The sequence below is a fragment of the Ursus americanus genome, chromosome 5, assembly GCF_024610735.1.
Source record: "Ursus americanus isolate L20-20 chromosome 5, mUrsAme1.1.p, whole genome shotgun sequence".
Taxonomy (NCBI): domain Eukaryota; kingdom Metazoa; phylum Chordata; class Mammalia; order Carnivora; family Ursidae; genus Ursus; species Ursus americanus.
This window is the reverse complement of record NC_142131.1, coordinates 62,174,331-62,197,068: the sequence shown is the minus strand read 5'-3', so window position 1 is coordinate 62,197,068 and position 22,738 is coordinate 62,174,331. Positions and strand designations below refer to the sequence as shown.

Below are 22,738 nucleotides of genomic sequence, written 5' to 3'. Positions count from 1 at the left end.
ATCTCGGAGTCATCATTTTTTCTTTTCTTTTACTATACATTGAAAATATCAGTAAGGTCACATTAGCCTTATCTTTTTTTTATTTCCAGTGTAGTTAAGCTATGGTGTTATGTTAGTGTTAGGTGTACGATACAGTAATTTGGCATTTCCATATTACTCAGTGCTCATCAAGCCAAGTGTACTCTTAATCCCCTTCACCTATTTCTCCCATCCCCCGACCGACCTCCCCTCTGGTAACCATCAGTTTGTTCTCTACAGTTAAGAGTCTGTTTTTTGGTTTGTCTTTTTTTTTCTTTGTTAATTTGTTTTGTTTCTTAAATTCCATATTTTAGTGAAATCGTACAGATTTTGTCTTTCTGTGACTTATTTCACTTAGTGTTATGCTCTCTAGATCCATCCATGTTGATGCAAATGGCAAGATTTCATTCTTTTTTATGGTCATGAGCCTTATCCTTCAGAGTCTGATCATTTTCGAACATCACCAGAACTCCTATCCTGGCACAAGCCACCGTCTCTTCCCCCGTGATTGCAGTAAGCCCTCTAACTGGTCTTTATGCCTGTGTTCTTCAGTCTCAACAGCCAGAGTGATACATTTAATTGTCAGTCATGTCCTGTTATTCTTCCATTCAAAAGCCGCTGGTACCTTCCCAATTCACTGAAAATCCTTATTCATTCCTTCTAAGGGAAGGACCTTAAGGAGCTCTGCTACCTGGCTTCTTCTTACCCTCAGACTTCATCTCCACTGTTCCCTGTCACTCACCCACACTGGCTCCCTTGCTCTTCCTAGAATAAGTCCTAGTGTCTTGGAAGCTCTTGCTTTCCCTGTTGTAACACTGTCTCCAGATATCTGTAGGCTTCATTCTCTCACCTCCTTCAGGTCTTTTGTTAAATACTAAGTCAGTGTCTTTCCTTTCCTTGCTGTATTCTTTTTTCACAGAACTCATCACCATCCACCGTAATAGTTTTAACTTTGTTTATCATCCCCGTAATTGTTGGAAGAGCAAGGACTACCTTATTTTGCACGGCTGTATGTTTTGCATCAGCAGCAGTACTTGAACAGAGTAGGCACTTAATAAACTAGGTGAATGAATGATGCGCCTTCCAGGAATTTTTTACTGATCTGTCCTGGCCCCTCTTCTCACCAAACATTCTCCTTGGGATTATATTACTTTATTCACTAGGTTTTATTTATCATCTGTATGCTAAAGGAACACAGATATTTATCTCCAACCCAGATCTCTCCATCCTGAGCCCCTTCGTTGCTTACGCATCTGTTGCATGGACATCTCTACTGAACATCTCATGATTTCTAACTCAACACACCCCCTTCCTTTCTCTCTCAGTCCTACCATCTGCTTCTCTCACAGTGCTCTCTCATACAGAATGGCATCGTGATCAACCTCATTCCCGCTTAGCCAGAATCATTCTTCCCCCATCTCCATCCATCTGTAAACAAGTAGCAAGCCCTGTTTGTCCAAACCTTTCTCCTGCCAGCATGTTCGCTCGTGATTGCACTCTCTCGAACCTGGATTCTCAAACAGCTTCCTCCCTTCTCTCCGACCACAGTCCTCTCCAGCCCCTGCCCCTCATTTCAGCCAGACTTGCCTTTGAAAGGCTGGATCTGTCAGCCACTGTGCCAAGTAATACCCTTCCATGAGCGCCGCTGCTCTCAGGACCAATCTCCAACCTCACTGCCCGGTTTCTAAGGCTGTTTGTGTGGCCTGCCCCTTGAGCTTCTCTCCCCTCATCGTTCCCTTCATCATTCTCTCCCCTCATTCATCTCCCTTCATCATTCCCTTCTGTGTTCTCTAGCACAGCCAGGCCAACTTCCATTCCATCCCTCATACACATCATGCTCTCTTAGATCTGGGCCTGTAAGCATGCTAGTTTCTTGGCTTAATACCTTTTCTTTCTCAAGCTTTGTTCTCTCTCTCTCTCTCTCACCATTTATTTACCTGAAAAATGCCTGTTGATTTTTTTGGACTCAACTTATGTCAAGTCCTCTAGGAAAAAAGAATCTCCCTGATCCTCCAAATTGGGTGTGTGCTCCTTCCAAGCACCTCACAAGCACCCTCTTATAGCAGATTTTAATGTTTCTGAATTCTCTTTATTGCCTGTGCTTAGCGAACAGACTGGCAGATATTAAGCTTCTGAGAAATATTTGTTTCCTAAATTTTTGTTGTAGAAAAGATATGACCGTTCAAACAATGAAAATCATCATCTGATCCTCTGAGGATCAATCCTCTCTCTGCCTCTAACTGGCTGTGCAGTTGGATAATATTGGGGTCATTTGAAACCTGTTCATTCAGAGGTGAAATAAGAGAAAGGAAGCAGGTTCCCTTCCAAAATTAAAAAAAAAAATCAGAATTGGATGGGGGCCGATTTAAAATATTAAAGCTATTGGAAATCACAATTTTAAAAGCCACTACCTCTTATAAAGTGATGTCCATCATCAGAATGATCCATAGTAAGTATTTATAGAATTAGTAGGCTAGCATTTTTTATAATTTTGCAACACATATCCATCAAACACATCAGTCCCTATAATGAATAAAATACACAACTGTAGTCTTCATGGGTTACATGGAATGATGGAAGAAACTGAAATATATGGTTCTTTTAAAAGCCCCAAGTCTTCATAGCATATGACACCTTAAACTGCAAGGGGTTATTTCTGTTATTCTTATGTAATACATGAATCCGTGGCTAGGAAAATTAAATACAGGGTATCCGTGTTATAGTGAATAGTTATTTTTAGAGGAAAAAAAAAGATGCATGGCTTTAACATTCAGGTATTTTACATACACTGTGCTGAGATTTGGCCGCAATCCATGTTTAATGCATATCTTGGAAAGGATTGGTCTCTTAAATCAAGACAAAGCCTGCCCGCCAAGTAAGTACTGGCATGTTACACGGATCACTATAATGTCACAATCTCAAGGGTATACTCCAGGAAGGAAGATTGGGATCAAATGTTTATGTCATCTGTAAAGCACAGTGAATTGACAATATGTTGTAAAAGGAGAAATAGAAAGATTTTTATCTGAATTCTTACTTGGAATGTGAATGGAATTTTCTAGATGAGCGCCTTTCCACATTATTCGTATATCTGGTTTGCTCCTCTCTTCAATGAAAACTCCAGAGAGAGAATTATATATACATATACGTATATGTATAAAATACCACTTTTAAAGTGTTGCAATTATAGCAGCTGTTTTTAAGTCCAAAGATATGACATAGTAAGCAGTCATTGAATAAACATAACCTACTTTGAGGTGTGAGAGCATACTGAAATGCTTTATTGCGGCTTATAATGGCATCTTAAAGGAAAATTTCAAAACCATGCACATTGAAGGCCATGTTCCAACTCCCCAGAATTGTTCAGAGCAGTATTCAGAAGCCACATGTGAAAACTGTTTGAAATGTTCAATTCTGAAGGCTCATTTAACTGTCTGTCTTCTCTTTGCAAAGTGATACCCTGTTCCATGCCTCTGGCTGTTATTTGGTATTTATAGAATCCCATCAGCATACGTGGAACTTTACTGAAGACATAAGCGAAGATCAGTGTCAAAGACTGTAAACCATTTTCCATTCTATTTATATGAGCTTAATAAACAGTAAAGGGCCTGACTGGTATCAAGCCAGTAGAGTAGTAATGTAGCATGGAAATTGCTCTGACGCTTCAGATTTGGATAATTCTCCTACTGGCGTTACCAAATTCTACAGTTCTTCTGTAGGATGCTTAGAAATAGAAACAGCCCCTTAAAAATATTTTGCCACTCTTGACTGAGCCTGATAGGCAAGCGTTTTAACTTTACCCATCCTACCTTATTGCTTAATGAAGCACTAAAGAACCAGATAGATGAATAATGTAGAAAGGAGCTCCTCTAGAAAATTCCATTCACATTCCATCCTTTACCCAGAACGGTGTTTTCCACCTAGATATCATATATACTGGCGTGCTTTCCAAGGAAGCAACGGAGGGAGTTGAGTCCTAGCTAGCATTTATACCATCGTGCATTTCAGTGGATGTTCTCATGGGATTGTGTTGCATTTCTACACATCCTTGTAATGGAAAATCTTAAAAGAATTGCTCATCTTAGGAATTCTTCTTTCTCGTTTAGTAATTTTTCAGTTAGAATGCTAAATGCATAGGATTGCAAATTCGTGTATGGGAATTTAGAAAGGACACATCAAGAAAGTCTTCATGAACAAAGTTAATCTGGAATAGGCAGAATTCTCAGATGTACTTAAGATAAAGGGGAGTTCATTCCAAGAGATACGAACAAAAAACGGTGGTGTGTAAAATATTTGGTGCAAGAATCATTGGTTTGTGTGTGGTAGAGGTTTGGCGCCAGAAAATAATAAGTGATACGTTTTGAAAATAATCTGAAGACATATTTCTTAAAAAGGAGATAAATATTCATTGGACATCTGTTTTTTCCCAGGCATCTTCTCATTTACTACTCATAATAACTACTCTAGAGTTACATTATTCAATGCATATCAGATTATATTTTTTACTCGACAACTGTTCTGAAAATTAAGCTCAAGATAGAAATATTTATGGAGTAACTTTTGCTCATTTTTTTATCCACTCTGTGTGTAGAAAAACCATGTGCCTTGTTTTGCTCTCCTGTTGGGAAAGAACAGCCTATTCTTCTGTCAGAAAAAGTGATGGATGGAACTTCTTGTGGATATCAGGGATTAGATGTCTGTGCAAATGGCAGGTGTCAGGTAAGACACTCCAGAAGGGAGACCGTATGTGCTGAGGGAGGCTTTGAGCAGCTGCACAGTGTGATGGGGAACTCTGCACCAAGATTCAAAAGCTGCGGTGAGTCCTGACTCAACTGTCATTTTGACAAAGTAAAATCCATGACTAGCTCAAAGAACCTGAGATTTTAATTCTGTAATGTACATATTACACATCTAAAATGGCATTTTCTGTCAAAATATTCCAGACCCAAAATTCAAGCACTCCAGTTCTCCATATCTTGTGTCCAAGGCTGAGCCATGTGGCAAAAACCTATAAAATCAGTCCTATTACTCACTTAATATTACAGTATTTTCAACATACTAGAACCAACTGATTTTTAAATATATATATTCAAATTTCACATAATGCTTAGACATTTCATTTGCTCTTATCTTTCTTTTTTAAAACAATCTCCATTTACTACATGCATTTATGCACGCTTCTTCATTTATCTTTAGAAAAGGAGAGCAAGTAGGGACAGCACAGTGGGAAGATCAAAGGCTAGAACTTTGAAGTTGCTACTTACAATTCTACCACTATCTCAAGTTGGCTTCCCGCAGGGAGATTAATAGGCAGAAAGGTTAATGCCCAGTGTCTCCATGATCAACATCCATGCTGGGAGGAGAAGAAGACAGGATTGGGCGCAGGGAGAAAGGGGGCTATGGTACAGTCACAACAAGACCTCAGCCCACCCTGTGAGGAGCATTGAAGCTGGGGTGGCTCTTTAGAGTTGTCCTCATTTGTGGTGAGAAAACCAGGCCTTTTTACCCCTAACATCTACTAGTGTCTGGCTGCAAACTGCACCAGGAGGGGGATGGGACCTTGGGAAAGGCAGTTTTCTTAAGGCGAGGCAATTTTTGCAAAGGGCTGATGGCTCAGAGCCATCGGCTGATAAACTGGGTGGGCACGGGAAGGAAATAAATCCCTTAGTTATAAAAGAGGTATCTGAGTGGAGCAGCTCTGAATCAATGACAGCCACTAAGAAACTATAGTCTTGTGAAAATCACCTGAAATAGGTATGCACACTAATGTCCGTCAAGTGAAGTCGTTAAACCAATGGTCATTGACTTTTTTGTACAATACACTCCTTTGAGAATTTGATGAAAAGTTTCCTTTCTTCCCAGAAAAATGCATGTCTGTGCACGCGCGCGCGCACACACACACACAAGTGCGCGCACATGCGCGCGCGCCAAAATCTGAAAACAATTTCAAGGTGTGGGTGGATCAACCTGCGTTCCAATAGAGACCTATGGAATTCTGGGTAAAAACTTGGAAACAATATGAAGCTTAACTGCTTTCCCAGCTCTAAGATTTTGTATTTTGGCAGCATGCTATAAAGTTTAAAGCACAGAATCATGTAATATCATTGGCATAAGAAACAGTCTTATAATTACATTTTAATTTCCTTTATTCTTTAACAGCCTGTGTCAGTAACCTAAAATGTAATTTTTCATTTTCCTGTTAAAAAAAAAAAAAATCATCGCAGTCATTTACCCGTACATATTTTGTTTTTCAGATCTATATGTTGTGCATTTAAAGTTTTTAACTTTATTTCATGATTATTGTAAATCTATCAGATTAGTGTCTGTCTTCAATGAATTTATTTTTTCAAAACAATGTGTTTTCCTAACCATATATGCCAAATACAAGAGCCTAAATTGTTATTCTTTTCACTTAACAGTGTTGTGTAAGCCAGATCTTTTACAGAGTCCCTAGACATCAAAATTACAACAACAAAATTCTGCATGAACACTTGGTGAATCTGATGGTTATCATTAAAGTTCCATGAAATGGATTGTGCCTTCTGACAGAATTGGAATACTTCAAGACTCTGGCTTTTTAACTAAAATGCTACATTTACAGTCTTTCAATATAATTAAAAGCATGCTACTTTTTTTTTTCTTTCTGACAAGCTCCTAATTTTCAGCTTTGACTACACACACCAGAACTGAATGTAGAATTGTAAACTTGGTGAGGGACGAAGGAGGGCAGTTGAAAATACATAGCATTCTCCTTGCGACCCATTTTGTCTCTGTGATATTTCTGTCGTGGAAAAGGATAGAAAAAGCCCTTTTCTGTATTATCATGTTATCCGCCCATCGCCAGCAAGCCCGTGGTACTAAAGGGGCCCGCCACCAGTGCAATGACATTGCCTTTACAAAGCCATCCATCCTCAACTTTAGGAGATAACGTGGGCATGTTATAAGTATGGATACTTGAAACTATCAGTTACAAAATAAAAAATCTTTTATTCTTATTTTTAAAATGCATGATCGTTGAGCCATGGCATCATGTCTATCCCTGGCTTTTATTTTAGGTTTACAGACTTATAATATCCCAGTTACAGGGGTTGGAAAGAACTAATAAATTAGTAGGTACTAATTTTTTCACTCATTTAACTACTGTTTATTGGGTTTATTGTATTTGCCAAGAAACAAGCTAGGGATAGAGCATCATCAACTCTAAACTCTGCCGTAAATTTTTCCTCATTTGTACGTAAATGAGAGATTTTTTTTCAGGTCTTTCTATGGCTCCTGCTTAGTGAGCTCTCCCCATACCTTGGCTGTATTTTGAGAATTTTCTGTGGTGGCCACCTCTTTCATCCAGGACATTCTCTTTATCTCTCCCTGAATAGGCTTTGATTTGCAGATCCAATTTCTCCACTACTGCATTGCTTTGTCTACCTCTTGACACTGATAGATCCCCCTTGATAAAAGGAAAGGCTGCTATATTATGCAGGTTTAATGTGATTTTGGCTTTCTCGGGATATTCATCATGCAGCTGCATTTTATAATGTGCTTACTTCCCCCGCCCGAACAGTAACCACAGAAAAAGACCGTGTTTTTGTTCATGTTTTATTTAATATGTTAAAAAAATTCCTCTAAAATAATTGTAACATTACAAATGGATGTATCATCAGTCTCTCTTGCAACTCCTTCTTGATTAAGGGTCACGGAATACTCGTACCATTTAGTTCTGGCAATATTGACATATTAAATTCTGCCCTTTGAGTATGCACAACTTTGCAAATTATAATCATATTTTCTTAACATCAATGGGAGACCAACATTATTCACTAGAAAAGAGTCAATGATTTTATCCCAGAAAATTCGTATTAACCTAATTCCTCTGGAAGCAAATTAAAATGAATTTCCCCACTGTTCATATTTTCTTACGGTAGCCATGGGGCCGTGGCTTGTGAGCGGCCTTACTCACATTCGTGTGCTGGATGCCAAAGACGACGGGGATAGAAGTTTATTCGTGAACTGTAGTGAAAAATAAACATTTATGTTTGATTTTCACAAAGTTAATATTTCCTACTCAGCCTTTGCTTTGCAACCACCTTAAGAAGTGAAGCCTTCCATATAATGGAGTGTATCTGTTCTACGTTAAGTAGGATGAAGTAGATCAATAATGTAATATTTAATAGAAATGTGATTTCCTTTGCGATCTATATAAATTGCATTTGTCTCAATGGTGTTTTTCCAAATTGCTTTAGGATACCATTTAATTCTTAATATGGGAAAAATAGCTTCATCACTGTCCTGCTATTTGGTCATTTTACTGATGACATCATTCGACGTGAGCTTGCTCTCTTAGTTTGCACCAGAGAATATGACATTTTACCAGCTTGTCAATTAAACATGTCAAGTCTAGAAATACTAGGTTTGTTCTAAATTAGTGGTTAAAAAAGCAAAAGGGAAAAAAAAAACTCACTTTATGATCTACTGTCAATCTCTTGTTACAGAAAGTTGGCTGTGATGGTTTATTAGGGTCCCTCGCCAGGGAAGATCACTGCGGTGTATGCAACGGCAATGGAAAATCATGCAAAATTATTAAAGGGGATTTTAATCATACTAGAGGAGCAGGTAATTTTTTTTTTAATTTTTTCAAAATTACTAATCCAGTCTTTGGAAACAGAGAGATTACATTGAAGTTGACTTAGAAATCACAGTTCTGACTCCCTAATTGAAGAATTTTGTAATGAGGATTGAGTGATTTTTCGTGATGACATACGATACGTGTGACATGAGCCAGAGATTCTAACAAGCCCGTGTCCCATTAATGTAAATATGAAGTCATCTGTTATGCATTTAATATACTGGAGGAGGAAGGGAATAATCTAATTTGCATTGGCTAGTGTTATCAGGTTTCTTCGGACCTTATTCTCCAATGCGAAGCATGATGTGTAACAGAGAATGATGATTTGTAACAGCCTGGAGCAGCTGTACTGAGAGTATTAGTCTTCAGGTTTTCAGCTTCGCATTTTGTTTTTTCTTCATGTTTTTATTCAATTTGAAGGAATAAAATTTTGGAAATAGAGAGTCTGTAGCAGGGTAGCGTAGTGGAAATGATAACAGGGAGAGTCAGGAGATATGGGATAACGTTCCAGATATATTAATAGTGGGATGTCATCCTCTCTTCTCTCGTATCCTCATCTATAAATACTGGTACTCCAGGGATGTGAGAACGAAACGACCATGAATGAGCCATGTAGTGTGAGTTTTAGCGTGATCCCCCAAACAAGTGATAGGGTCTGTACTGAAATATAATAATGGCCCACAGGTTTGCTTTATATGTAGAAATCACCTTACCCCCGAGCTTACTACAAGTAAGCAGACATTTACGTTAGCACCTTACCTGGACGTCTTCTAAACTCTCTTTAGTATTTGGGATTATGTTTTTGTCATTATTAGTCCGCGTCTATTACATACCTCAGCTTTTTCCTGTTTTAAATTCTTTTCTTGTCCAAATATCAAAAAATCTGAGACTAAAGGATGTTTTAGTTTGAATACAAAGAGCAGTCCATTTGTGTCTGAATAATCGAGAAAACTGAGTTCATTCTAGATAAAAGAGTCCTTCAGAAAAGAAAATTAGACACAGACCTCTAAAGTTGAATATAACCTTTTGCTAGGCCCCAGAAGAATAAAAGATAAGTGAGCTTGAAGATCTTGAAGCCTAAAAATAACTGAGGCCCAGGGTAAATTGCAGATCAAAATCTCAACCTCCAAAGCTTCTGTGAAAAATGTGACAGGTCCTACAAGTCAAAATCTGCCAGAACTCATTTAGAAAAGTCATACTTTGCTGTAATAGCCTCTCAGACTTTCAGCTAAGAAGTACAATTATAATAAGCTTTCCAGGATGATTATAGTGGAGGAGGGCTTACAGTCTAGAAGTTCAAATGGAGTCTGAAAGACTAAAGAGATTTTTTTAAAGATACAAGAATTTTTGAAGAATATGCTTTCATGGTTTCTTAATATGCATGGAAACAGTTCACTGAAGATTACTGATACACATTCAGCACTGAGATCTTTATTTAGTTGTAATAACACTTTATTTTTCCACTAAGCATAGAAAACGGAAATACCAGTTTAAAAATTAATGATGCTTTTCATTCTGACCGCAGTTGTGTGGGTACATTTCCCCCCATATTTCTACTTCCAACCTCCTTTGTTTTCATTGCATGTTGATTTCTACTTTGTTCATTTGCTGTTGGTAATTCACATTAATGGAAGCTATTGCTTGGAAAATGAGATGCCTAAGATACTGGGAATATTAGAAACTAATAATATTGCTTTTTTCCCCTTCCAACCCTATGCTACTTTCACATGACTCTCAGGGAAGAGACTAGAATTGTTAGCTTGGACCAAAAGGTCCTGCATGGTGTTGTCCCTACCTGTTTCTCCAGCAGCATCTCACACCAGCATCCCTTTCCTTTCCACATTTCTTACCGATGCTCAAACTCACCACGCTCCATCCAGCACCTTGCATTTAAAAATACGGTTCTGTTGGCTTTCTCTTAGCTTTTCTGGGTTCATTTCTAGATATCACTTAGATCTCAGTTCAAATGGCACCTCTTCAGTGAGCACCGAAGAACCTCTACTTCCCATCACTAACAACTTGTTTAGTGACACCATATTTGTATCCAACTGGTGAGGCTCTAATCCCATTTGTAAGTTTACATTTACTAGTCTTTCTTTCCCCACTAGTCTTTAAGATCAATGCGGAAAAATCTCATGACTATTTTTGTTTAACACCATATTCCCAATGACCAGCATAGTGTATGATCCATTAATATGTATTAACATAATTAATAATGAAACATTATTTTTTTAGTAAGTTTCAAAAACAAAAATCTGGGTAAGTCCTTAATTATATCATGGGCTTCATCTACTTGTGACTTAAAGAATGTTATGTTCGTTTCTCTGGAGACAATTTTATCCTTATAGTTTATGGACTTCCTAGAATTTCTTGAAAGAATTGCAGCCTTCTTTGGCCCAGTTGGCCATGCACACTGTATATATTGTATGAGTAACACATGTGCAGACACATGTGGGTGTTTTCGGTCCCTGTGCTCTATTTAGAGTTTGCTAAATCATTTTTGTTGGAGCTAGAAAATAAACTTGAGGCGGTTTTTTTCTTAGTGCATTTATCATGTCTTTCACTTTAACTTGCCTAGCTGCAGGATAATTTCTTAAAGGAATTTTTAAAGATAAATTGTATTTTTGGCTGGTTGTGGAATTAGATAGTTACCAATATATACTAGGGAGAAACTGGGCATAAAATGTGTTGTTCTTACTCTAAGAGTTGATGATACTGATTCTGTATAAGGAACACATGCGCTTCCACTTTTTGTTTGTATGTTTGGCACAGGAGAGTCATACCGTTATGTATTCTATTTTATGAAATAGTAGGAGCGGGTCGTAGCTGGAAGTGCATAGTGGAATCAGATAGATCTGAGGTCTAAGCTTTGGTCAGCTAATTACTGACAAAGCAGTCTTAAAATTGGTATTTTTTTCCCCTCTACCTTTATTTTCTCATCTATCAAATGAGAAATGTAGTATCTACCTTGGATGCTATCACTACGATTAAATGAATAATTTACGTAAATTGTCTGTAATAGTGTCTAACACATAGCAGTTGTTCAAAATGTGACATGTATCATTATTACTACCACGAAGATAATGATTGCTGTTGGCATTTTAAGAGGTCTTCTTAAGAACAGGATCTCTGGTTATTAAACAGGATGTTCTGTGTACAAGGTCAACTATCCAACATGAGGATCAGGTTTACAGCTTTGGCATCGCAGACTTTATTCCAACTACTGAACTCGGCAATAGCCACTCTCGTATTCACTGATTTAAATATATGTTAACTAGAATTTTTTTATAATAATTTTTTATTATGTTATATTAGTCACCATACAGTATATCCTTAGTTTTTGATGTAGGGAATGTAAATAAAAACTTGGAAAAAAGTGCATTGCTAATTCTGCTAAATGACTCAATGATTGAAAACTATCTAGGCCCCCAGTCCTTGGCTATCTCTCTTCAAATGTCTTTGCTCAGTATTTCTCTCCCTCCCTTCCTTCTTTAAACTCAGCCTAACGCGTCTGTCCTTTAAGCCATTCCAGTTGAGTAATAGAGAATTGCTCCAGAGAGAACCATGCACGTAGATATAACTGGTGTTATATCACAGCACAGCAAACCTCTGAGTTTACTGCTAACCCACAATAGGAATTGACAGTTACTCCCTCTTCTCTCTCTCTCTCCAGTCTTCCTTCTTACCATCCTGAAATTTAACATCTTCTCGGAATACTTTACTAAATTCCTTTGCTCAGAGATTAACAGTCACCTCTTGCTTGTGACCTCTGATGGGCTCTCCTTCGTCTGTCACCTTTCTCTTTGATTCTTTTGACATAGCTGACCAACGGCTCCCCTGGAGATAGCCCAATCATTCATAGGCTCCCACTGCACCAAAATAGCCAGATCTCCTGCTTCTTGTAATTATTCCTTCTCTGGATTCTTTTTTATTCTGTCTGTTTAAACCTATGTTTGTCCTAGGTTGAGTCCTTCACTTCTCTTCTCTCAGTTTTCTCCAGTTACTTTCATGGCTGATATCACTGCCTCACAAAAGTACTCCACTCGCCTTTGACTTTTGTCTGGAGTTCCAGATGTTCCACAGTTCTTAGTAGATATTTTTACTAGTGTGTTATATGGTTTTATTAAGTACAAATTGCAAAGTCGAACTTATCAGCTTACTACGAAAACTTGACTTCCGTGTTCTTATAAACCATGGCTGCATTCTCACAGAAGTGATAAGAATGCATCGTGCTCATTGTTTATTTCCGCGCTTTGTATTGGTTGTCAAGTTCAGATTTTTTTTTTCTTCACAAGGCCATCTAGATTTTCTTCCTTAGCCTCTCATATTCCTGGGATTTTACAGTAGCCTCCTGACACTATTATCCACAACTATATCCCTAGGCACCCTGCATCCTGCTGTCAGAACTTCTCCAAACCAGTGTCTTATTACCAAGTTCCTTGTTATAGAATGTTCACTAGCTTCGGATGGATCAATTCATTGTCTTGGGCATGCATTAAAACCCTCTTTAACAGAGACATATTCTACCATCTTCTCTTTCTGACAGAATGATTTTATTGATATGCCACTAAAAATATTACTGACTCTCTTACTTTTCTTTTCATAGAACAGCGAACTCCTATTTTTTTCTATTACATATCCAAATCCTGTCCATTCTTCAGGGACAGTTCGCCTGTTTACTTCTTGGTGAAGCTTTCCTTGGCTCTGAAATGTTCTGTGAATCAGAGTGATTCCAGCTGATGCCAGTGTTTCTCAAACATGAGTAATGTATGTAACAATTCAAAAGGAAAACAAGAAAAACATCCCGCTTCTGTGAGTTAAAAATCACAGTGAACCTTTTGAGTCAAGATCAGGTGAGGAGGACAGTTAAAACATCAGTTTATATTCTTAAGCAGGGAATTAACCATCTCGTCTTGCATATGATCTCTTTTACATAATTTTGGAAGTTTTTTTAAACTCATATTTGTATAAGGCATTTTTGCCTTGTCTTTCCAATTTCATTATGAGCTCATTGAGTGTCCAGATCTTACTGTACTTCTCTGTATAAATTGGCAGTAACCATTTGTTTCTATTTTCATTGCTGCCTATTTTGTTCAAAGTGATAGTGCTTGTAAGGTTTGGTGTTACTAAAAATGGTTAAATTGGATAAGCAGCGTTTGCTAATGGAAATTATTATTCAAAAAACACATGCCTCGAATTCCAGCCACTGCCACCAGGTGGGGTGTATGCCACCTTTGGGCATACACCAAAAGTTGTAAACAGTTTCAGGAATAATCAACAGATGACAATTCTGAGATTTGTTATTGTGCCTTTTTAAAACTAACTTTGAAGTTAGGCTTTGATCAGCTATATGGAACTATCCAGATATTAAGAAGAGTATTAAATATTATTATATATATTATATGTATTATAATTTAAAACAGAACTATTCAGCCATAAGTAGGTGTCTGCTCTATCACTATTCTGCACTAAATAAAGTCTTAATTTTGAGTTCTTCTGCACACTCTCTTCTGTCTCACTTTATTTTATTATCTTATTTCACTTTGAGTATTATATTCCTAACCTCTGCTGAAAAATCTTCCCTAAGAAACACCTAAATGTGTCTTCCTTCTAGCTGTTTGACATCTTCCAAGGTGATGCCAGATTGGTTGGTGTGACCTGACACTTGTCTCCAGCCCCAGTTTTAAAACCCTGTGTTAATTTCCTAAGGGAGCACTTGGTCTCTCTTGTCCTATACTCAGCTACCCAGGAACCTGACCCCGCCAGCTGTATTTTCTCCAGCTGCATTATCTTCTTCCCCACACATTCTAACTTAAAGGAGTTCCCTGAACAAAATCTTTTTTTTTAAGATTTTATTTATTTATTTATTTATTTATTTATTTATTTATTTATTTATTTATTTGACACAGAGAGAGAGATAGCCAGAGAGAGAGGGAACACAAGCAGGGGGAGTGGGCGAGGAAGAAGCAGGCTGTCAGTGGAGGAGCCTGACGTGGGGCTCGATCCCAGAATTCCAGGATCACGCCCTGAGCCGAAGGCAGACGCTTGACGACTGAGCCACCCAGGTGCCCCTCCCTGAACAAAATCTGAGGTTATTTGCTTTGTTGCAAGGTCTACTGTGTTTCTAAATGGGCTGTACCATTGTGCTTTTTTTCACCCTCATACTTCGTAAGATATCAATGAACTTTTCTTTTTTTTACATAACCTACAATTACCTGTTTGCCCTTAATAGTGCCATAGACTCAACAACTTTCCAAGAAACTTCTCCACTTGAAATTATGACGGCTTTTATAACCAACTTTTTTTCTTTGCGTAGGTATTGAAATATCATAGCAAAAACCAAAACCAAAAGTAAAAAAGGGAGAAGCAGGTCAATTAAGAAAACAGATCTTAAAAGAACTCGTGATTTATTTCATGTTTTATTGACTCTTACAGGTTATGTAGAAGTGCTGGTGATACCTGCCGGAGCAAGAAGAATCAAAGTTGTGGAGGAAAAGCCGGCACATAGCTATTTAGGTAACCTGACACAGAGCCAATCCAAGTACGAGCCCCCCTCCCCCTGCCCTGACAGTTCTCTGATGACGACGACATCAATCTGTTTCTAGTTACATGTTTGAATTTCCCAGGAAGCACCTCTTGTCATATCAAGTAGGAATTTCTTTCCTTCTCTCCCGGGGACTTACCAGAGCAAAAGCAATCTGGTTGTCTATGTTTTTGGGAGAGTATAAATTGCTTCCACATGTTAGTCCATGTTTAAAAAAAAAACAAAACCTCATTGGAGGATTTAGGTATGTTTTATTTCATATATATGCATATATATATTTCAAAAATGTATTTATTTCATATATACATACACGTATATATACACATTGCATGTGCAAATGCATATATATGTGTATGTATACATATATATATATGAATGATTACTTTAGAAATAGAAGATCTTGTGGGATTCTTAAAAAAAATTCTGATATACTGAACAGTCTTTTAATGGGAAACGATGCCGTCTCTTGCCTCACTTCAGGTATTTTCAACTATGAAGAGAGTATTTTAAATTTTTAAATATTGCACGTGGAAAGAATTATATCAGCTGTTTTAATTAGGTCAGTTAGTGATTTTAAATATATGAAAGAAAACAGTTGCCAAAATACATATTGTTTATATGTCAAAATTACAAAGCAATTAAGTCATACGAAATAATTGTCTATAATATGGCATCCCCGGATAAAGGGATCTAATGTGGTTAGGTCTGATAAAAGGGTAAAGATTCTCCCAGAATTTAAACATCGTATTTATCCTGTCTTTAAAGAAAGCCTGCATGTCTTTTCTTTTTTCTTAACAGAAATAATGTTCTCATTATTCTTTCTCAAAAGAAATAATATCCCAAGGGAAACACTTTGTGCATGGAAAATAACCCAATATTACATGATTGTTTCTACTTTGCAATATTAAAAATAGTCTACTCTTGGACTGAGTTATTTTTCTCATTAGGGTTTGCTTTCTAGGAGTAGGAAAATATGAGGAAAGGGGACAGTAAAAGAAATCCTTTGTCATGTGACACACTCATTAGTTTGTTATTACTAATTACCGATTTCATCTACTTTTACCTGCTAGGTTTTCAAATTCATTTTAAGTGCAAGTGAATCATCCCAGATACCCAAAATCAGATTAAAACTAATACCCAGTTTTTGGAGACACTGTGCAAAACCTAGACAATTTCAGGACATTCGTTCAATAGCCAACAATTGGCTCTTACACTTGGGAATATGTTTTCTTTTTTCCAAGCTGGAAAAGAATATGGATGTCTCAAATGGAATGTTCTCATATTCTGTAAAACTCTACATTGTACTATGATTTTTAGTAATTTAACAAATGTGACTGAAAGAACCAGCCAGTTTTACAAATGGGACATCTCCATGCTATAATTCCTTACTTCCTAGGCCCTTGGACCAATCCAGTCTTGTTTCTGTCTCCCCTCTGACAAAGGGAGTTACTATAAAGTCAGCAAATGCCCTCCATATTAATACATCCAGTGGTCACCATTCATTCAATACTTTCTTCTGTTGACTTTGAGAGAGACCTGGTGTCTTGCAATGGATTCTCCTCCTGCACATGTTTTCCGTATATTCCCATACTGTGGATCTCAAGCCTGGGTCCTTCCCCTTTCCTTGCTGTCCTGCCTCCCTAGGGAATCCCTTCTAACTCCATTGCTTGCCATGTTTATTGGATGTAAATTGGATGTCTCATGTACCTCAGAAATAATAAGTCAAAGTCAAAAATTGTATTCCTATCCCATGCTGAAACTTCTTCCTCCTTCAGCAGACCCCCCCCTATAGTCTGTGTCACTGTAGGAGTGTCTTAGGACTTCTGTATCAAGTACGACCCATCTGGTAGTTTGAATGTATTCTTTCACAGTTCTGGAGGCAATAATAGTTTCACTGGACCCAAAATCAGGGCATCTGCAAAGCTGTGCTCTCTCTGGAGACCCTAGGGGAGCATTCATTCCTTGCCTCCTCCAGCTCCTGGTGGCTGCCAGCATTCTTTGGCTTGCGACCGCATCATTCCTTCTGCCTCCCTAGTGTCATTGACATCTCCTCTTTTTCTGTCTTCAAAGCTCTTTCTCCCTACCTCTTATAAGGATACCTGTGATTGTATTCAGACCCACTTGACTATTGAGAATAAGCTCCCCATGTGAAGATCCTTAATTATATCTGCAAAGTTATTTATTTATTTGCCATGTAAGTTAGCATTCATAGGTTCCGGGGATTCAGAAATTGATATCTTTTTTTTTTTTCTTTAATAACCCTTGTTTTTTTAACTGAGGTGAGATACGTGCAACGTAAAATTTACCATCTTAACTATGTGAAGTGTACATTTCAGGGGCTTCGAGGGCGTCACTTTGTTCTGCAACCACACTGCCGTCCACATCTTGCAAAACTGAAACTCTGTCCCCATTAATGGTAACTGTCCATCCCCCTCTCCTCCCATCCCCTGGTAGCCACCATCATGCTTTCTGTCTTCATGAATTTGACCGCTCTGCATGTGTGAAATCATATTCTCTATATGCAGAATCTGTTCTTTTGTGACTGTCTTCTATCACTTAGGATAATGTCCACAAGATTTAATCCTGCTGTTGCATGTGTCAAAAGTTCCTTCCTTTTTAAGGCCAAATAGTATTTCATTATATGCACATACCACATTTCGCTTATCCATTCATTCGCCCATGGTTACTTGGGCTCCTTCCACATGTTAGTTGTTGTGAATAATGCTAGTGTGAACATGGGTGTGCAAATATCTCTTCAAGATCCTGCTTTTCATTCTTTTGAATATATTCCCAGAAGTAGAATTGCCATATCTTATGGTAATTCCACTTCTAATTTTTTAAAGAACTGCCACGCCCTTTCTCACAGTTCTGCACTATTTTCCATTCCCATCAACAGTGTGCAAGGGTTCCAGGTTCTGTATATTCTTGCCAACTCTTCTTGTTTTCTCTTTATTCTGGTAGTAGCCATCCTAATGGGTGGTTTTGATTTGCACTTCCCTAATGATGAGTGATGTTGAAAATCTTTTCATGTGCTTCTTGGCCATTGGCATATCTTTGAAGAAATGTCTATTCAAGTTCTTTGTCTCTTTTTGAAATAGATTGATGGTTTGATTCATTGTTGTGATTGACGATGATGAGTTTTAGGAAGTCGCTGTATGTTCTGAATATTAACCCCTTAAGAGATGTATGATTTACAAATCTTTTCTCCCATTCCGTTAATGGTGTCTTTTTGATACACAAGAGTTTTTAATTTTCATGAAGTTTGTCTGTTTTTCTTTTATCACCTGTGCCTTTGGTACCATATTCAAGGAGTCACTGTGAAATTCAATACTGTAAAGTTTTCCTTTGGGTTTGCTCTGTAGATGGTGTTAGTCAAGTGTACAACTTCACTTTTCAGCCTGTGGATACTCAGTTTTCTCCGTACCGCTGGTAGAAGGACTGTCTTTTTTCTGTTCAACAATCTTAGCACCCTTGTAGAAAATCATTTGGCTACACATGCAAAGGTTTATTTCTGGGGTCTCTATTTTATTCCATTTGTCTGTATGTCTGTTTTTATGTTAGCAGTACACTGTTCTGATTACTGTAGGTTTCTAGCAAGTTTTCAGATCAAGAAGTATGAGTCTCCAGCTCTGTTCCTCTTTTTCCAGTTTATTTTGGCTGTTCAGGGTTACTTGAGATTCCATATGAATTTTAGGATAGGTTTTATTATTTCTTTTAAAAAGGCCATTTTGATAAGGATTGCATTGAATTTGTAGGTCTCTTTGATAATATTGACATCTTAACAGTATTAAGTCTTCCAATCCACGAACCTGGAATGTGTTTCCATTTATTTTTGTCTTATTTCTTTCAGCAATGTGCTCTGGTTTTTATTGTGTACGTCTTTTGCCCCTCAGTTGAGTTAATTATTCTTGCTACTATTGTACATAGATTGCTTTCTTAATTTCCTTTTCAGATTGTTCGTTGCTAATGTATAGAAATGCGTCTGCTTTTCTTTGTGTTGGCTTTGTATCCTGCTACTTTTAAAACAGGCTCTTCGTGTATGTGTGTGTGTAGAATCTTTAGGGTTTTCTACATAGAAGACCATATCATCTGCAATCAGAAATAATTGTATTTCTTCCTCTCTGATTTGAATGCATTTTATACTTGTGAAAACGGTTTGCTGGTTGAGAATTGTTGAGAATTGTTGAGAATTTTTGCATCACTGTTCATAAGAGAAGTTGGTCTGTAGTTTTGTTTTATTGTCTGTGTATTTTTGTCTGGCTTTGGTAGCAGAGAGTGAATTAGGCAACATACTACGAGTTAGGAAGTCTTCCCTCCAATTCACTTCTTTGGAAAGTACGAGAATTTGTGTTAGTTCTTCATTAAATGTTTTGTAGAATTTACCTGTGAAGCCATAACATCCAGCGCTTTACTTTTGGGGGCTATTTTTGATTACTGATTCAGTGTCCTTATTAATCATAGATATTTTTAGGATTTCTATTTCTTTGTGATTCAGTCTTTGTAAGTTTTGTGTTTCTAGGAATTGGTACGTTTCCTTTAGGTTATCCAATTTGTTAGCATACAAATTTTTAAAATTTTTGTTGAAGTGTAGTTGACATACAATGTTATATTATTTTCAGGTGCACAGTATAGTGACTCAACAGTTTTCTACATTGCACAATGCTCACCATGACAAATGGAGTTGCCATCTGTCACCATAGAATTATTTTAGTATACTTGACTATATTCCCCATGCTCTACTTTTAATCCCCATAACTTATTTCATAACTGAAATTGGTACCTCTTAATCCCCTTTACCTATTTCGCCTATCCCTCTAGCACCCACAGCTACCAGTTTGCTCTCTGTATTTATGAGTATGTTTCTGTTTCCATTTTTTTCTGTTTTTGTTTGCTTGTTTGTTTGTGACTCCCCATATAAGTGAAATCACATTGTCTTTCTTTGTCTGACTTATTTCACTGAGCGTAATACCCTCTAGGTCCATCTGTGTTGTCAAAAATGACAAGAACTCATTTTTTTTATGGGTGACTAATATTCTGTTACACACACACAGACACACACACACACAGACACCATATCTTCTTTATCCATTTATCTACTGATGAACATTTAGGTTACTTCCATATCTTGGCTATTATAAAAAATGTTGCAATAAACATAGGGGTGCAGGTATCTTTTAGAATTAGCGTTTTCATTTTCTTTGGGTAAATCCCCAAAGGTAGAATTACTGGATTGTATGGAATTTCTATCTTCAATTTTCTGAGGAACCTCCATACTGTTTTCCACAGTGGCTGCACAGGTTACCCTCCCACCAACAGGGCACGAGAGTTCCTTTTTCTCTGCATCCTCCCCAAAGCTTGTTATTTCTTGTCTGTTTGATACTAGCTATTCTGACTGGTGCGAGGATTATTTATAGTAACTTTCTTATAATCCTTTTTATTTCTGCAACATCAGCTGTAATGTCCCCCCATTTCACTTCTGACTTTTTAGTTTTCTCTTTTTTTTTTTCTTTCTTAGTCAATGCAGCTAAACTTTTGTTGTTTTTGTTGATCTTTTCAAAAAACCAACTTCTGGTTTTGTTGATTTTCTCTATTATTTTTCTATTCTCTATTTCGTTTATCTCTGCTCTAATCTTTGTTATTGTCTTCCCTCTGGTAGCTTGGGTTTAGTTTGTTCTTTTTCTGGTTCCTTAAGTTGTAAAGTTAGGTTGTTAATTTGAGATTTTTGTTCTCTCTCTCTCTCTCTTTTTTTTTTTTCCGAGAGAGAGAGAGAGAGAGAGACAGAGAAGGCACACACATGTGGGGGGAGGTGGGGCAGAGGGAGAGGGAGAGAGAGAACCTTAAGCAAGCTCCATGCTCTGTGTGGAGCCTGACGTGGGGCTCTATCTCATGACCCTGAGATCATGGCCTGAGCCGAAATGAAGAGTCAGACAATTAATGAGTCACCCAGGCACCCCAAGATCTTTCTTCTCTTTTCATGTGTTTGTTGCTCTAAGTTTCCACCATCACACTGCTTTTGCTGTGTCCTCTATGTTTTGCTGTGTTGGGTTTTTATATCCACTTTTCTTGAGATATTTTCTAACTTCCCTTGTAATTTCTTCTTTGATCCATTGGCTTTTTGAGTGTGTTGTTTCATTTCCACATTTGTGAATTTTCTAGTTTTCCCTGTGCTTGATTTCTACTGTAACTTCATCCCTTTGTGGGCAGAGAAGGTACTTTGTAATGATGTCTATCTTTCAGGACATGGCTGTCTTCTTGGGATCCGTTATTTATCCCACCACAGTCACTAATTTCTATCCAGTAATTTATACCAGCACTAGCTCTCCTTGGTGACTGTCTTTACCACTCAAATGCATCAGCAAGTCCTGTCAGTGACTCAAATGTATCATTTCCCCTCCATAACCACTGTGACCCATCACCAAACCAGTCCCTGCTGCCCTGTCCTGCTTTATCTCCTTTAGAGCATTTATTGCTGTCACCATCTGAATTTTCTTATCTGTTCACATGGGTGCTTTTATATTGTGTATCTCCGTGGTTAATTCTGAAGGCAGGGATCACATTGCACAGAGCCTCCCCTGCAATAACTAGAGCAGACTCTGGCACCCAGAAAGTAATAAAAACTTTTATGAGGGAATTTTAATTAAGGAAAGATGGTTCATACTTGTATAATAATTAGTACGGGGCAGTTCATTAAATGTATCTGTTAAATAAATCTTCACATCTCTATGAAGTAGGCACCTCTAATTTTTTTAAAATCAGAGACTAGAGGACAAGAGAGTTTTAAGTTTCTTTCCCAAGACCATACAACTAAATAAACCGTGATCTTGGATTTCAGACCGAGCAGTGTGGCCATAGTGTTTGGCTCTTAGTGTCTCTTTTTACTTTTTCTTTTTTATTCATTGCTTCTCGCATTACACTTGTGATTAAGTACACTTGTGATTAAGGTACATGTCGTATATGAACACATTGTCCTTGAACTTTGCCCCCAAACTCCCATCTTTCCCCTTTTTCTTAATTAATGAGATCAATTGTATAGAGCTAACTCGAGGGAATACAAATCATGAAAAGACAGTTTTCTTCTCTTATCACCATCTCTGGGTCAGGCAGATCCCATCTTCTTTCCCTGATGCATATCTCTAAACATATATCTCTAACTACTTTTTCTTATGAAAAGAACATTTAATTTGAAATGGAATCACATGTCTGTGTTAAGTATCTGGCCTCATTATTGTCAGTTTTCTTTGTACTTAGAATTAAGCATACATTACTAGGGTCTTTTACTTCCTAAGGAAACAGCACAAGTGTTCCTGAACATCCTGAATGCTACTGCTCTGGAGATTAGGGTTGAAAATATATATGTTGCCATGTTTATTCAAGAACCCACTAAATTTTCTCCTTAACCGAAGAAATCACAATTATCCTGATGAATTAGGAGAAGGGTGCAAGAATGAAGACAAAGTGGTCACTTGCATAATCCTATCAAAGAACGGGAATGGGAAGAACCCGGTGGCTTCTAGAGACATTGAAGAAGTTGAGCTCATGAAACTTTTTCAAATGGA

At 37.6% G+C, this 22,738-nt stretch overlaps 1 protein-coding gene across 3 annotated transcripts in view; it reads left to right on the top strand.

Moving 5' to 3' along the window:
- ADAMTS19 (ADAM metallopeptidase with thrombospondin type 1 motif 19) overlaps positions 1-22,738 on the top strand; it is a 270,506-nt gene that overhangs the window by 193,649 nt on the left and 54,119 nt on the right. For all 3 annotated transcript variants that reach the window (XM_087862326.1, XM_087862325.1, XM_087862324.1), the window contains 3 exons: positions 4,610-4,737; positions 8,505-8,625; positions 15,074-15,154. In XM_087862326.1, coding sequence (XP_087718452.1) covers positions 4,610-4,737; positions 8,505-8,625; positions 15,074-15,154 — 330 coding nt within the window. The remainder of the gene's footprint in view (positions 1-4,609; positions 4,738-8,504; positions 8,626-15,073; positions 15,155-22,738) is intronic.